The sequence below is a fragment of the Furipterus horrens genome, unplaced genomic scaffold (assembly GCF_987537825.1).
Source record: "Furipterus horrens unplaced genomic scaffold, mFurHor1.1.pri manual_scaffold_2, whole genome shotgun sequence".
Lineage (NCBI taxonomy): Eukaryota > Metazoa > Chordata > Mammalia > Chiroptera > Furipteridae > Furipterus > Furipterus horrens.
Genome location: NW_028327172.1, coordinates 153,217,148 through 153,235,103, shown reverse-complemented (window position 1 = coordinate 153,235,103; position 17,956 = coordinate 153,217,148). Strand labels below are relative to the sequence as shown.

At 33.1% G+C, this 17,956-nt stretch overlaps 1 protein-coding gene across 3 annotated transcripts in view; it reads right to left on the bottom strand.

Annotated features, from left to right (window-relative positions):
• Positions 1–3,212: 3,212 nt before the first annotated feature.
• ARHGAP12 (Rho GTPase activating protein 12) overlaps positions 3,213–17,956 on the bottom strand; it is an 84,995-nt gene continuing 70,251 nt past the window's right edge. For all 3 annotated transcript variants that reach the window (XM_090266648.1, XM_090266646.1, XM_090266647.1), the window contains 9 exons: positions 16,554–16,655; positions 13,715–13,813; positions 10,759–10,861; positions 9,289–9,405; positions 7,510–7,608; positions 6,160–6,237; positions 5,924–6,058; positions 5,587–5,689; positions 3,213–4,744 (listed from right to left, as the gene is read on the bottom strand). In XM_090266648.1, coding sequence (XP_090122774.1) covers positions 4,570–4,744; positions 5,587–5,689; positions 5,924–6,058; positions 6,160–6,237; positions 7,510–7,608; positions 9,289–9,405; positions 10,759–10,861; positions 13,715–13,813; positions 16,554–16,655 — 1,011 coding nt within the window. In that variant the 3' untranslated portion in view covers positions 3,213–4,569. The remainder of the gene's footprint in view (positions 4,745–5,586; positions 5,690–5,923; positions 6,059–6,159; positions 6,238–7,509; positions 7,609–9,288; positions 9,406–10,758; positions 10,862–13,714; positions 13,814–16,553; positions 16,656–17,956) is intronic.

Genomic DNA, 17,956 nt, shown 5'->3' with positions numbered 1-17,956 from the left:
GGTGGCTACAGTAATGGACAGTATTATTCTAGAACACAAGTGAAAGCAGATATCCATATTAAACAAAGATTAGCATACACAGTACCCTGCCCCAAAATGCCAGTGAACAGAAACAGAACCATTGAAGTATGATTATTTGCCAGGGAGAGAGAAGAATGCTGACCTATCATCTACACACCTAGAACTTCAGCAGGAAACAATACTAACCCTCTGCCAACCTGTTTCCTTGTAGATATACATGATGTATATAAAACAGAAAACAGAAGTTTCAATATGCCACATAAACAGAAATTAGCTCGAAAACAGATGCCCAAAATAGGTAGAAAAGTTGTTTCTTCCTCAAATGATATTACTCAAACAATACATGCCAAAATTTGCCTTAAATTGATCAAAACTTAATAGAAATAACATAACTAATCAAAATATTTCTTCCCTTCACCCTTAAGCTTATCATTTTGTGCCACAAACTGACCATATGGCCTTAAGCATTCACAGTAATTCTGGGCCTCCTTAAAACAAAATTGTGACTGTGAGGGTTCCTATTGATCCTGCTTATCAAATTGACGAGACTCAGTTTTACTTCAGTGTCTAAGATTCCCATTTCTCTTGCCTACATATAAATAATTTCTCAAAGGAGGCCTTGAATGCAATGCTGAATCTCCGCCAGGTCATGACCTTGAAGTGGCTTTGATCTCTCCCTCTGCAAAGGCCCTGCTGATAAGAGGTCCTACATAGAGCATGGCGGGCCATTCTGACAGCACTGTGGATTCCATCAGCATTACAACGTTCATGACAACATTATAATAAGTTTCAATGCTACTTGCAGTGTGAGCCACACTATCAGAACCATGTAAAACATTTGGCTATCAGAATTCATGATTAAAAATCTTAACCCAAACTCCTTTACTGAAAACATTGAGAGAAGGTCAGGGGAGGTTGATGAGAAAAAGTGAGGAACCGGACTTTTCTAAATCTGTATCCCAGTGGTTTGTTAACCAGTTACCTTGGTCTACAAGTGCTCTGTTTATGACAGAACCATGAAAGTGCTCTTTTCTTTCCTTTTTTCCTGTGGGAGAGGGAAGCAATGAAGGAAATGAAAGAGTTCATTTAAGTGCCATAGTCACATAAAGCTAATTTGTAAAAGCTCAATCCAGCTGAATATATTTACAGCCACCACTGGTCCACAAAACTTTAGTTGAGAAGACTAATTGAGATTCTCCAGGAGAACTGCCTTGCTGCAGCAGTTACAGAATGTCTCATTAGGCCTCTGTACCTTCCCTTCTCTAGAATACAAGTCTGACTCTGCTCGCCTGGGTTTACAGCTTGTGCATTTCTCAGAGTCTAATGCACCATTAGTGTAAAATTGTGAATTTTGTTTGGCAGCACTTTTACCTTTTTTTTTTTGTTTCAAATTAAAGTTGCATTTAATAGGACTGTATTAGTTATATTGGAATATTGTTTAAAAAACATAAACAACTATGTCCCACCTCCAAGACTGTAACATACAGGCTGCTCACATCCCTATTTAACACCTTTTTTAGCTCACACCAGAGAAGTACTTTCTGTGGAAGAGGATCATTAAAGCTGATGGCTGGAGTTTAGACTAGTAAACGCCATAAAATCTTATTTTCTACTCATTTTCAATTTGTATTTAGATGCAATATTTGAGCATTTGACTTATTAGACCACGAGAGTGTGACATCCATTTGACTGTTTTTATTTTCCCATTTGACAATTTTATTTTCTTCTTTACTAAAATGACATGTGATAGGCTTCTCTGTGTACTTTTTGGTAAATGCGTAAAGATGTTGGAGAAATTCGTGTCATGGGAAACTACATGTTTACTTTAAATATTTAATTAGAAGCCCCTCCCATGAGCTGAAAAAATCTCTTGGCATAAGTATAGAATAACATTCTTTCCCTTTCACTGCTATCTAATATCTAATATTACAGGCTTACTAGAAAGCATGTGATGAAACAAACTAACATAGAAAGTCTCAAGGTCTCTCTGCCCTTAGAATTATTGATAAATTTTCATTTGTATGAAAGCCATGGTACGTGCAAACACATGTATTTACACACACACACATACAGTGTGTGTGTATAACACATCTGCCTAAGTCTCAAGTTTGCCTCAATTATTCAATTTGTGCTTTTCACATAAGAAAAATATCTGTAGATTTGCCTCTGTCTGAAAGATAACAATTTTTTCAGAGATATTTCACAATTAACTTTTTTAGTAAAAAGCAAAATTTCCTACTGCTTTAAAATTTAAAGTATTTTCTTCTAACTGGAATGTAATAACATATTTGAATTCTTTTTTTCAATTTCCAACTACCTTTTTTTATGACATGGTGAAATAAATTTAGTAAACGAAATTCCACTGACAATTTATTTCAGCCTTTAATATATTTTCTACTAAAACCCAAGCTGCTGAGACAGGAAACTATTACTAGTTTCATTATTACAAAAAACAAGTGAGAAATTTTAATTCACAAAGGATGAAAACACAAGACACTGATCTTACTGTGCATACAATATTACAACAAACTGATTAGCTACAGACTAATAAAACATTGAAGACCACATATACAACACATGTGTACTTTGAAACAAGAAATATAGGACAATATTAATCATTGATATGTCTATAACTACTGAGAGAAAGAACATCACGGATTTGAGTCTAATGGTTTTCCTGGCACATGATCACTACATAGGCCAGTCCTAAATCTTATTGTACCGGTAAGGATATCTTTAGGCAAATATAAACATTGTCTTTGGGGGTTTATTCTCCCTGCCCAAAACAATCTTCTTTCCCATAGCTTGGTTCGTCATCAATTTAACAAGATCACAACAACAAACAATAGTTTTATCACAAAACTCAGGTGAGAGGTTTTTAAGATAGATCACACAAAAAATATTTGTCCTTAAGGAAGGCAATCTATAAATTATAAATTCAATTCTAAGAAAAAGAAACTTTGTTACAAATCAATCATTTTCAAATATTGATGAAGAAATAAACTGGGGTGGAGAGGGTAAGCGAGGCATTGATTGACATGGAGTGAGTAGAAAAGATATAAAATGAGGAAAATATATTTGCCACAGAAAATATTAGAGTCAGCTGATTTTTAAAATGAGGTATGCCAGTAAATGAAAAAACAAAAAAATTAAAAACCAAAATAAGCATTTTCAATGGAAAAAAATCTCTACACCTCTTAATAGTTTTCTTTATTCAGATTAGACATTTCATGTACAGTAGTTAATCTAGAAAAATACATTTAAAAAATTTTTCAACAGACCATGCTCTCTGTAACAAAACCTTCCCAACCCTGTTTTTATTATACAAACCAATCTACATTAGTAATGTAAAAAGAAATTCTCAAATTTAGCAATGTCATTTTCCGACATCCATCTAATTTGCATATAGGTTTCCACTATTCATACTGCAGTTAGAATTCTGTAATAAATTGTTTTTTAATGTATTCTGTACATATTAAATAACCTAAAAGGCTCCTCTTGTAGTGCATTTTACCATTTAGCAAGTCTATTCAGTATTGTTCCAGTACCATTTGCATTACAGTGATTTGCTTGTAAATGCAATTAAAAGCTAAAAGTGCACACAGTTAACTTTCTCAAATAATGACTTATTTTGGAAGGAAACCTAATATTCACAGAAAAGATTACCAATATCATGATTAGAAATGCAGGGTAAGAATGTACTCTAAGGCTATACACACAATTATATACATAAACTGAAGGACATGAAGTCTTCAGCCTATATTTACATAAAATAATGTCTGGTTCCACAGGGTTTATACCAACAATTCAGTATGGCACTAGATATAATTACAATTGTTAGCTAAATCAGTGTAGCACAGACAGCCCCAAAATACCCTGAACTGCACTATGCTAGATTAAACTCCAGTATATCACAGTGTTTTAAGTAACATTAGTGTGCTGCCCAAACAAGCAACTAAGACAGCCCATAAGGATGCTGTGCAACCCGGAAAGACAGCAAGCCTCCATCAAGGAGTTATTTCTGGGTTATGATAAATTCTAGCACTTAGATTGCACTGCATGCAAAAACCCTGAAAGAGAAATAGTTTTCAAAACAGATATACTTCATTTTGTTTATAATGCCCAGAAGTGATTTCAAAATAACTGATAGTAAGTATTATTGTATCAGGCGATGAACTTAACAAATCATGAGAAGTTCTACATTATCCAGTTTGAGGGGAAAAAAAAATGTGAATTTTTCTTACCAAATTATCCAGTGTATATGACTGGTTAGAATTGCAAGTTTTGAATTTTTACTGAAATTCAGAGTATGAAATGCAAACATTCAGGATAAAATTAATTCAGAATTACACACAGTTATACCACCTTGCAACAAAGCAGCAAATATGAGGGCCCAATACACATCTTGACTCTTCCAGTCCCTTCTGATCCCTCAAAAAAGTGCAAAATCAAAGAGTCACTGCTTGGTCCAAAGACAAACAACATGTATATGAATTTGAAATCTGATAGAATCCAGCTCCTAGTCCACAGGTTATCTTCAAAAAGAAATCAACGTCCGAAGATGGAATTAATTTCCAGGAGAATTAACTCTACAATCTGGTTTTGGCAGACAGTATGAACTGCAATATTACCAGTCTCTTTCTCTGGCTTTAACAAAGTGGGACCAAAAACGATTGCTATACTCTGACAGGTCATTCGGTTTTTTTCTCCATTTTCTATAACTCTAAGGGGGAAAAAAATATATTGTTAAAAGAGAAAATTTTAAAAAAGAGGTAAATTCTTCAAATTGTATTATAAAAATGAACAGTTTGCATTTAGAAATGAGAACTAATGTTCATTTTCCTAAGGTACACATAAACTATTTAGCCAAGCAGAATTCAGTCCAAATGCCATGTGAAGCTCTCTTCTGGATAAACAGCTAGAAGACACAATACTCTAACAAATTTAAATATGTGATATTTTGGCTTAGTGTTTAAATTAAGACAAACTTAAATATGAGTTATAATTCAGGTAACAATGATTACTTCGCTAGGTTGATAGGGAGAAAGAATTTCATTAGGGCACAGAGATTAAATTTCGAATGTTACTCCTTTTATTTATTTATTTATTTATTTATTTATTTATTTATTTATTTAATCTCTCTCACTGAGTCATTTATTTTAGTATTCTAGTGGTCTTTCATAAGGGAAAAAGATCGATTATCAAGGTAGCTACATAGTAATTTAGAGCAATAATGGCTTTATTTTAAGGTGATTTAATAACCAATCTCATCTTCATATTAACTTTAGCCACAATTTTTGAACATCTACTACATGTTTGCTAGGTATTATTTAAGTACTTCACATATAATATCTACTTTAATGTATTCTTCATACCAAGCCATTTTACCTATGAGGAAACTGAGGCTCAAAGGAGCTATCTTTTTCAAGTTGCAAGACTGTAAGTAGCCTAGTTGGGATCTGAACCTGGGTCTGAGTGACACTACGCCATGTCTCATAACTGTGCAGTTCTTTTATTTTTCGTTTTCCTAATTACTATTTCACTTTTGTTCTAAGATGTTTTTACCTTTTGAGATGTCTAAAAAGGATCTGCATTGTATCTTGATTTGGCTTTGGCAACTGTTTGATTAGGTCCTTAACAGCAGCGAGTCGCTGTCTTGGTTCTTGTTCTGAAAAAAGATAATAACTAAAAATATTGCACGAAACTAAAAGCAGTGACATAGTTTGGAACATGATATTTGGTGATACACAGTGACATCTGGTGGTCACTTTTATAATTTCTATAGCAAAACAATCCGTTGAAAAAACTTAAAAAGATGAAACAAAATGTAGTGACTTAATCTGTGGGGAGGATTTTCAACATCTAGAAAAAAAAAAAAAAAGAAGTAGAATTACACACTTACTAATTGCATTCACAAAATCATTAAAGTGAATAAATGTAAAAAGAGGTTCTGGTAATTCTCGAAAGAACATTTTGAGTGCTCCAGTGATGACATGAATATCTTCCCATTTACTATCATTCAAGTCCAATTTCTCATCTAAAAATAAAACAGTAGAAATAGAAAAAAATTTAAATTACTTTAATTCTAACAGTTATGAGTGATTATTTTGGATATAACAATAGGGAATATGATCATACCATGATTAACTGCAAATCTCAGCTTCTGAATCACTGCAAGGTTGCCACTTACTCTGTATATCCCATCAACATCCAAACCTAAGAGAGAAATAATATTTTTACCTTTAAAGTACTTGTTTGCCTCTTCTGAAGATGCCTGCATGTTTCAGAATTCTTATTCATTAACTTAGCCTAAATCAAATGGGCAAATACTCTTGTCCTCTAAATGGCTTTTCACAGATGCTTGACACAGAAAGTGGGGTGGAGAGTCACTCTGAATTCTGTTTAGTAAAGGGCAACAATTCTATTTTATCATCTAGACAGTGAATCATCTCAAGGAAATCATCTTATTAAAACTTTAAATACCAACAATTGAAGATAAAACTTCTACAGACACCTAGGGATAGTTCAACAAGTAAAAAAAACCAGTAGATAAAGTCAGCCCACCCATTTTTTATATGCCATTATAATGTAAATGCACATAGAAAAATGTCTGTCATATTAATATTGCCTTTAATAAACAACACAAGCTAGCAACTAAAATAATGGTTCTATAAAAACAATTGATAATTTGAATAATTTAGCAATTTCTTCTATATGTGACATAGAACCATGTGAAATTCACACAATTAAGCCTAAACATTCAAATATTCATTACATAGTAATGCTGCACACATTAAACAAAGTTATTCATTTAACTTCAAATAAAGGCAAGTAGCACAGTGTCTGTACTGTCACACTGACAAGCGGAGTCAAAGAGACAAGATCTGGAACTGGCAGAAATTACAAATTATGCAAAATTTTAATTGTACAAGATGTTTTTGATGATATAAAGATACAAGTTAATGTGATCAGTCAAGATATTGTTAATTTATATAAAACTAGTAAATATTATAAACATTTAAGAATTAACCAAAACAGAAATTGGTTTGTCTTATTTTACAGTAAATAACATAAAAAAGATACCTTTATAGTTGATTTAAGTTTAAAATATCTCATTTTTGTTATAAACAGAAGAAACTTTCTCTTAGTAAAAACAATCTCATATCTTCTACATTGTCAAATTATTTCTTCTAAGTTTCACAATCACTACTTCCTTTTAAGCAAATAAATGCCAATTCCAAATAGCTTCAAAGAATACCATATACTAATCAACCATTAGCACTGACATTTAATAGATGCCTACAAAGGTCTTAATTTAAAACAGGTACAAACAAGTTTTTTGCAAACAAGATGGTTTTTCTTAACATTTTCAGACTATAAAGAACTTCTGGTTGCATCACTCAAAATTATAAAAATCCTAGGGATTCTGATGGCAAAACAGTGGACTGGTGTGCTTAACATTAAAAAAAATAAAAATCATTTTCTTACCGTATTCTTCAACATGTTCAATGCATAATTTCACAAATTTTGGCACTGTGCCATTCTCTCTCTGACAAAGATTAGCAAGATTGGCTCCAAATACCTGATCTGAAAGAGATGTTTTTAAAAATGAACCGCTTTGCCAAGATTTAGTTCACAAAATAGCTAAACTATTCACAGTGCAACAGAAGCCATTCAGTGCATCCAGAATTGCTTACCATGACTTATCCTTTACATGATCTGCACTCCGCCTACCCCCTTCCCATTTCATTTCAAACAATTCTCCTTTACTAAATTCCACGAACACCCCAACTTATATTAGCTTGATAACCTTTTTAAGTTCTACCACATGTACAGAGATCAATATGCCCCTAAATTCAGCTCCTTCTCATATCATCACTCCTGGTCTCACTCAGCTCAGCTCAGTTCAGTGTCATCTCCACAGGAAAACTCTCTACATCCTACCACCCAGTCACTCTCTATTTTATTACAATGTTAGATTCTTCATAGTATACATCACATTTTTAAATTATCTTGTCCATCTCTCATTTATATATATATGTTTCCTGCAGGCAGGAACCTTGTAATTCTTGAACACCAAAAGGTATTCATGCCTAGCACTTTAAGTAGATACTCAGCATTCAAACAAGCATGCGCAAGCCCACAGGTGCTAACACCTAATTTCACAAAATATATTTCAAAGGCTGTTCTATTAATTTTTTAACCCAAATGTTTAAAATGCCACACTGTGTTATGCATTCATGAAAACAAACAAAATATCTGAAGTGCTGAATAACACCATAAATGGCAACTGTTTATATTTCTCAATGAAAAGGCCTGGTGAACAAACTAGTAGCCTTTCAATTCATTTGTCAGTTGTTCTCTTTGTTCTAAACTCAAAATGCTAAATTTATATGCATTATCTGGAAGTACCTGTTTGACTATAACTCTTAAGGTTGCTTATCTGCAATACTTAATTAGCTGAACTCTTCCTAGAAATTTTAAATATCATTTAAATAAAACCCATTTGTGTATTTTAATTCAGATGCTTTCCAAACAGATGTTCCAGTGATTGTCTTTGTCAGAAACTTCATAATAAGAGACAAATATATTTCCTTTACCTCTGTCTTTGTAATAACTGTCACTGTTTTGAGTCAGGTATTAAAAAAAATTACCTTTGGAATTAAACATGCTTGTAAGAACTAAAGGTATATTACAAGTATATTGTATATCCTTTAAAATCATATTTTGTGATTTTAAAGAAAGTTTTCTTACAAAGACAAGATCCTGTGCATTATGGTGCTTTTAATTAAATAACAATGAAATAACAAATGTATAAATTAGGGAAAAACACCTTATACTAATTTTTAAATTACCTTAAAACGAGAACTGAAAACAATCAAGAACAAAATTGCTGGTTCAATATTTTTCTTTCTACAGTGTTAATAATTGTTTATTCAAAATTTCTTCTGATCTGTGCATCTCAAAATGAAAAATCATGTCTTCCAAAAAACCTGCCACGGATCTGATCACATCCATGTAATCAGTTCCTCTAGAAAAGGGTTGCTAAAAACTTAGTTTGGTGTTTTTATCTGCTCAATGCTTTATTCAAATAAACTCTGTGTGTGCATAAAAATACCTTTTTAATTACTCATATTTTAATCACTGAACTTAAAAACTGTATGAATAAGGAATAAGAACATTTTAACAGTTTGGAAATTATTCAGTTTTTAAATCTTATTTCTGATATGGCGAAAATTCATTATTATAAACATCACATCTACTTACCTTTAATATAACCTTTTTCACGAACAGCTTGCAAAGTGGGGCGTCGTGTAAGAAACTTCTTTAAGTTTTTCTTGGTTTTTTTCTGTTCTGAAGAATCAATGCTAGGCACTTTCAAGGCTTAAAACAAACAGATATTAAGTACTTCATAAAATAAAAACCTTTTTGAAAAAAGTATTTTCACCTAACACTCATAAGTATATTAATCTCATATATAAAAATCACAGTATAAATTCAGTTATACTAACTTTAATATGGTTTAGAGTAACATGTGAAGAATCAAACCAACAGAAACACAATTTCAAAGTGATAAAACCGAACAAGGCATTTCATTTTTAATCACTAAGCACTAACCACAAACTGTACCTTCTTTGGTATATGTATCAAGGTATTCCTAAGTTATTCTAATTTATATTCACTATTTCATAAATGATACATCTTCTTTGACTCTCCATCAGTTTCAGAAGGTAAAAAAAGAACAGCAAAAAAGAAAAATAAAATCCATAAAACATACACCAAAAAATCCCTATTCTTCCCTATCCTTACTAAACTAAGGGGCAGGGCAGACAGAGAGCAAGAGAGAGAGAGAGTAAGCAAGAGAGAGAGAGAGAAAGAGAGAGAAAGATCACAATTATTTGTAGTTTACGGTAAGTCCCCTCATAATTATCTGTACTCTGAAATAAGAATAGTCTGTAAAGTGTTCTATATTGCCTTTAGTACTGATTTCGATTACAATAACAAAAATTCAAAAAGTAAATATCTTGAAAAATAACTAATTTGAGGAAACAATATATTAAAGAATTACAATGATAAAAATTTCATCTGTTGACACTGTTATATGGTGACAATGTCAGCAATATGCCTAAACTTAATTGGAAATATGTGGATTTGTTAAAATAAATTTAATGAAGTTCAGAGTCATAGCTAAAGGCCTATTTAAACAATTAATTCACAAGGGGCCTGCATTAGACAATGCTATTCATAAAATTGCTGGCGTTAGCTCTGGTTCTTCACATACGTGTGATCTGGAGATCTGAATACATGCAGCTGCACTTGCACAGACATATCCTCATGCAGAGACAGCTGCCTGGTGTCCAGTATAGAACCATTGCATATATCCCATGACTTAGCACTTTTTAAAATACACGATTCTATCTAGAACCTAAACAGTAATTATATATTTTAAATCAATATAGTTCACCTTCCTAGAGCCCTCAAAAGAAGTTTATCCTAATATGTTTTCCTTTTTTGAAGTATCACATTTCAGAAATAATATTCTAGGGACACACACGATGAGGGTGAGCAGCAGCAGCTAACAAAAAGAGGACTGAAACACTGAGACTGCAAGCACTTAACCTTGTAACTTTCTTATGACATTGGAGGTTTCACTCAGCCTTTACTTATTTAAAATCTTTGAAAAGCAAAGAAAATTAGCTCACTCAAACCACCTGCCAAACAGAGAAAGTAACTTACAAAGAAGTTTTTTAGGATCCTTATGGTCCTTTTCTTTATCATGCTTTTCTATTCCCGGTGAGTCTGGTATCTCCTCTTCAATTGCTTCTTCTGTTTCTACAGTCTGTGCATTAGAGATTTCCCAAACACACATTACTTTTGATATTACTTGAGATTTAACACACAAGATCAGTGAGTGACTGACTCTTCTAAATGACTTTAGGGAACCAAGTAGTATATATACAGCAGGTATGATTTAGATATTTGATGAGTCATTTCATATGGCATTAATTCTAAATTCCCAAAAATAAAACATTACTGGTAAGTCACAGAACGATGGGTTTATATTGATGATGAAGCAATCTTGCCTCACTTTGATCACTTGCATACTGAGTGACAGTAATAACAGTTAAAAGGTCAGGCTACAATCTATGGTGATAGAACAGGATGAAGCTACATACTGAGAAAACAGTGTATGGTAAAATAAAGTTGAACAGGCAACGGTGTATTAATTTTTAACACCAACCAGCTTTTTAAATTACACTTTGTGTCAATAGTTAATCATTACTCACAGACTCATGAATGTTAGGAACTTAAAGAAGTACTAGAGATCCTCATCTATAGTCTAACCATGATCACTTTTACAGGTTCAAAAACTAGACTGAGTTCTCAAAGCCAACCTTGTTTTGCCTTTCACATTGAGATACTTACTCCACTAAGACTTTATTTTTGCACATAACGTAGGGAGAGGTTCGAATTTCTTCTTGGATATCCAGTTGACCCAGCACCATTTACTAAAAAGTTTATTCTTTCTCACTATTCTACAGTGTTCTATCTGACATAAAGTGTCCAAAGGTATGAGGGTCTGTTCCACTGATTTCTGTGATCTATCTGGTTTGGACACAACACTGTATTAATTAATATGGCTTTACAAACTCTTGACATATGATAGATCAAGTCCTTGCACATTCTTCTTCAAAACTGTCTTGGATAGTCTTAGCCCTTTGTATTTCTGTATGAATTTTAGAATAAGCTTCTCAAGTCTCATCAGAAAACCTAATGGGATTTTGAGTGAGATTCAAAAATCTCAAATGTAGGAATTTATAAATCATTTGGAACTATATTATATCTTTACATTATTGAGACTTTAATTCAATGAGCATGATATACTTCTCATTTAATTAGGTTTTCTTTAATATCTCCCAATAAAGTTTTGTAATTTTCCCTGCAAAGGTCTTGCAGATCTTGCTACATTAATTTCTCAGTCTCTTTTCCCACTCAATTAACGGTACATATTTTAAAATTTCATAGTCAGCAATACATTCCTCTCTTTTCACTTGGTTTATTCCTGGCTCCTATAGGCTTCAATTTTTTAAAAAACCACTTTCTCTGCAAGGCCTTCCCTGATGCCTACACTAACTTAGCCCCTACTTCATCAGTGTTTTTATAGTGTGTTGTACATCCCATAACATCATAAAAACTCATCACATGTCATTATATGAACTGTTCAGTTGTCTGTCTTGAGTAATCTTCTGTCTCGGATGGCAAGCTCCATATAGACAGGTGTAGCATCTGGCTGCGTGCTGCTCTATCCCCAGAGCATACGGCATGCACACATTTATCAAATGAATGCAGCTAGATTTGCTTTCAAGAAATAGTGAGCAGATTATTGTGACTGGAGCTGAAAGCCCACATTGGGTAGAGTGCATGGCACACTTGAAAAGATAGACTGGGCTCAGGCTGTTGTTGAATTTTAATGGGAATCACAGAAGGTTTCTAACCAGGAGAGGATTGTAAAACTGACATCAGGAAGTTTCGTACAACAATGGCATTAAGAATGGATTGGTGGGACATGAGATGAAATAAGGAGAACTGTTTAGGAGGTTATTCTTATCCTAGCATAAACATATAAAGGTCTGTGCTGGTTTCAGGAATAAGTGGAAAGGAAGGAACAAGATTCAGAAATATTATACAATATTATAAACTACAAAGGGAGAATATATATATTGTAGATAGATTGATGATGAGTCATGTGCTAGAAGAAGTTAGAGGAAAGGTTAAAGTATACTCAGATTACAAATCTGGGTGTTCTGAACTTGAGTGAATCATAGAATTTTGGAGCTTGAAAGGATACTTAAGAGACAATCAAATCCGACCTTCCTATTTTATAAGTGAAATACTGGGGCCCATAGTGGTAGAAAACCTTGATAAGATCACAAAATAATAATTATGAGGCTACACCTATAAATTCTCTCAAAGACATCTTAATCTCTACTGAAGCCAGTCATTCCCAACTTTTCTCTGTCTTTAGTTTAAAACCATAACACACTCCCCTGAATATTCACTTTCATTTTTGTCAATGGCATACGATCCTTATTTAGGAGCCATGCCCCCATATGGTGAGTGGGTAAGAATATAGTCTAAGAAGATAGAACCCTGAATATAAGCCTGAGGTTCTTTTTGGTTGCTATACACAGAAGAAATTTACCAGGAACATGAGGGCACTGGTAAGGGTGGGGGGAGAGGTGAAACACCTGAAAATACCTTGAGAACAGGTACAAGAGAGGTGTCACTAGGAAAGAAAAAGTGCTAAGAGACTATACAGCTTTATTCATTTCACAATTTTGACCTGTTTCCAACTCATTCAGTCACTGAATAAATACTATGTACTAGGCACAATCTGACTGTCCCTTCTTATTGAACTATTTCTTTTTCGACCACTGCCTCATGTAAAAATTAATTAAAATAATTTAAATATTTTAAACAGTTAAACATTATATAAATGACAATATTAAATCATGTACCAGCTCCTGGGAATTACTGAAGTGACCATCATCTTCCCCTCCACTGTCAAACTATATATTAAAAATGTGTTTCTTCACATGTAACTTAGAATCTAGATATGTAGTAACCAATTAAAAAGTCAAAAAGAAAAGCTGCTCTGAAGTAAAAATATTTACCTATGTCAAACACATACCTGATTATTAATAGCAGTACTAAGAACTTTAAACCAATCATTAATAAAAGTGTCATTATCAGACTGAATTAGCAATTCTGTTCCTTGACGGGTTTTCAGCTTCAGAGAAAAAGAGAAAAAGGAAAAAAAAAAAAAAAAAAAGAGTATAGTTAGTACTTTCAACCAAATACATGTATACATTTAATTCAAACTCTAGAAAACCACCAGCAGAAGGTTAGATGCCATATATATTGTTTGATGAAAGATTTAGGTACTACACAGCAATGGAATATCTTTTATTTTAGTGTAAAATAATACCACCTGAATTATTTTATAAAACATCAAGTTTTTCTCAAAGAGTAAATTCTCAGTGAAAATCCAATATTTTAGGGTTCCAAATGCCAACACATGCTATAAAACTTGCTGAAATCTAATATACGGTATCATTAAAGTATCAAAGCTATACAGTGTAAAATAAAACTGAAACACAATTAATTTACAAAGAAATAAAACATGATATTTTTACATAAATCTGAGAATTTTTTTTCCCTTTGGTTAAAAATGTAGGAAGAGAATGTACTGGGTTGGCCAAAAAGTCCATTTAGTTTTTTTCCATAAAACAAAAGACTCATTTTTCATTTTCACCAATAACTTTACTGATTTGGATATTTTGAGTATGTCAGCTATATCTCGCTATTGGAATGAAGTGGGTAGAGGCCAGGAGTGCTGCTAAAGATCTTCCAATGCATGAGACAGCCCCACAGCAAAGAATTATTTGGCAAAATGTCAATAGTACCAAGAAACCTTGCAAACTACTTTTGACATGTTCGATCAGTCACAGCACCTTCTCCATACAGTGTACAAATCTTTTTTAGTTTTGTATTTTAGTTGTGTTTTTACCTTTCTTGAAATAATAAAGCGTACTACGTTGAAAATGTTGCATATTTTCTTCCATCTTCAATATTAAAATGGCTGCACAAAAATTCACCAATTTGGTATGATTTTTGAAAAAGCACTCTGATATGATAGTTGTCACAATACAATCTAACAAAATTGTTTCAAATGAACTTAAAGACAACTAAGCACTACTAAAGCCATCATACAGAGAAAATTAAATGAACTTTTTGGCCAACCCACAACAAAGAGACTTTCATTATTTCCTATTTAATAAGCAAATAATAATAGCTTAGTATAGAGACAGAAAATACGTGTCACATCTCTTTGGGGCAGAAATATTACTAAATTTACTAAATAAGGTATCAAATCATAAATTAACTCAAGTAAAATTACTATTGTATTATGCTATATGAAAGCAATAATCAATTTATGTATACTTTCTTTGGTTCAAAGTTTATTACATCAGATTGAGGAAGAATTTCAAGGTAGTTGGAGAAAGCATTCCTCCTATTTTCTCGTTGATAACTGTGCTGTTGTTGTTTTTTCCTACAGGAACATATGGCAATGTTTCTTAAACAACATTCTGAGACATAAGCCTCAAGCACAGTTCCTGAAGTAATGTTGAGAAAAGGTATTTGACCATGGAATCCTTTTCATTCTGGAATTAGTTTTTGACACTGCAAGGCTAACTGAGAAAACAGTGACTTTCTCATTTCTTTCTACAGAGTGGGTCAAGTCAGTCAACCAAAACTGAATAATCAATGCACATAAAATACTCTGTTAGAGGTTCTTAAAGATAAGGAAAAATACAGGGTCTCTGCTTAAAAGAACAAAATAACTTACAGATGATGATAACTCAAGGTAGTCTAAAATAAATACTTTTTAAAAAGCATAAACAAAGAGAAGCATCAGTGTTATGGTAACGTTTCTTATGGGCTTGGAAGATATGTAACCTGTAACAAGCAGACTAGCATGGGTCATCAGCCAGGGCAAAATAATAAAACTGAAAATCACAGAGGCAGGAAAAGAGCAACTTATCCAACCTGCCTAGACAACAAGCTAGGAAAGGACTAAAACATGAGGCCATAAAGGAAGGCTGGGATCTGAAAGACTGTTTGCAAAGATACCCTCAAAAACTCGTCCTATTTCTATATCCACACTGCTCTGGAATGTGACTTTGCTGCTCCTCAATCAGCAGGTGGACTCTAGTTCCCCACAACCCTGAATACTTGGCCGGCCTTCTACCTTGTTTTCACCAACGGAACACGCTGACATGTGACTTCTAAATTTAGGCCTCAGGAAATCTTGCAGCTTCTGTTCCCAACTCTGGGAACCCTGATACCGTCACATAAAGAGGCCTGGGTAAACTCCTTAACAATGAGAGACCTTGTGGAGAAAGAGGCCTAGCAAACAGCTAGCACCAATACCAGTCATGTGAACTAAACCATCCAGCCCCAGTCAAGCCACTAGATGACTGATGCCTCATAAATGGTTCCAGGTGAGATCAGAAGAACCACTCAGCTCATTATAGGCCAACTGAGCAAACAAAATGATTCTTTTCTTAAGCTGCTAAACTGTGTAGTAGTCTGATATGCAGCAATAAATAGCTGATGCAGAACCGTACATTACTGTGGAGGGTTCTTAATGACAAAACGTAAAAATGTCTTTATTTTTTTAATATTAGATTTCATAGGTAAAGGAAACCACACCCTTTTAATTGTCTCTGGGGAAAAGCAAGATCTGTGGAACAAAAGCTCGTAATATATAGTCTGAGATCCAATAATTTATGCAAATAAAGCCCAGATATTCACACTGGTTTTTTCTTAAATTATAATACAAACTGACTTAATGACCAAATTTGCCAAAACTAGTCATATAAATATACCATTTCCTGTAATAACTCAAAAAAGATCCAATTACTGTAGTTGAGAATGTGAATTACACTTAGAAAAAAATTCATTACCTCCAAAACATTTTTTTTGCTTGATTTATCCTTTGAAGCCATCTCAATTGTTGCCCCCTTAAGGTCCACTGTGAACTCTGGTTTGGACTGGTTACTCCCAAACTTCATTTTAGAAGAAAGGAAAAAACTTTATGTGATATTCATGTACACGTGTACATTCAAAAAGACTTACACCCAATTTTATATTAACAATAAATCAAACAGGTGATTATCTCAGACCTCTCTTTCTCTATTACAAAATAACAATTCCCACTTCAAAACTGAAAAATATCTGTAAGACGTTAATATAGTTCATAGAAAGAAAATGAAATGGCTCAACTTCTATCATAAGAAAAATACAAAATAAAGCCATATTAAAATCTTCTTGTCCAACAGTGTAGCACACCCCCACGCACGCGCGCACACACAGACGCACACAGAAAATCCAAACATTTGATGAAAAACTGGATTGGTGAGGCCCTCCAATATAAGTGGGGTATAAATTGGAACAACTCCTAGGGAGGGAAAATTGGTAATTCTATATTTACAAATTTACAAGCACATGTATTCTTTGGCTTAGCAAATCCATTTCTTGGCATTTATCCTAGACTTAACATGACATGTAAAATGATGTGTTCAAAAAGGCAAGGCAATATATGTATAAATAATATCTGGTAGATATTCAACCTAATAAACATTCTCCAAATCTGACTTTGTGATTCCAAGAGTTATTTCCTTATCAACTATTTATGTTGTCAACAACTATCAATAATTTATGACCAGGAAACTGTAAGCCCCATGTTCTTCTATTCAGCCTTTGTTAGAAATTATAACTAGAGCCAGATGCTATAAAGCCTTAGAAATTTAATGAGGAACTATGAAAATAATAGGAAGATACTTAACATGAGTGGTTTGAGAAGAAAAATAACTTTAGTTATTCGATAAACCAGATGAGAGAGATAAGCAAATAGCAGAAAATCTATGTTAAATGTAGACTTACACTGCTCTTGCTATCATTAACTTAAATTTTTGTTTAGTCTGTTAACTAAGAATAGAAAATAGGGCTAATGAACTGTAATCTTAAAGTCATAAAGATCCGTTAGAGGTAATTTCATTTCCTAAAATATTTTCAAGTCAAATTAGGTTTGTCATTGGAAATGGATCTTACTCACCAAATTTGTGATGACTTATTCACTATTCATAATGTCAGTGACTCTACTCAATAGCTTCACATTTAATAAATGGTTCAACTTCACCTTTTTCCTTTTACTTCATCTTTGCAGCTAGCAATGTGGACTTAAATAAGTACTTGTTATAAAAACAAAATTTAGGATATTATAATAAATAAAATAAAAATAATTGATAAAAATTTAAACTATTCTACAAAATCTTAGCCCTCTTAAGTACCTTTTGTCATTCAAAAG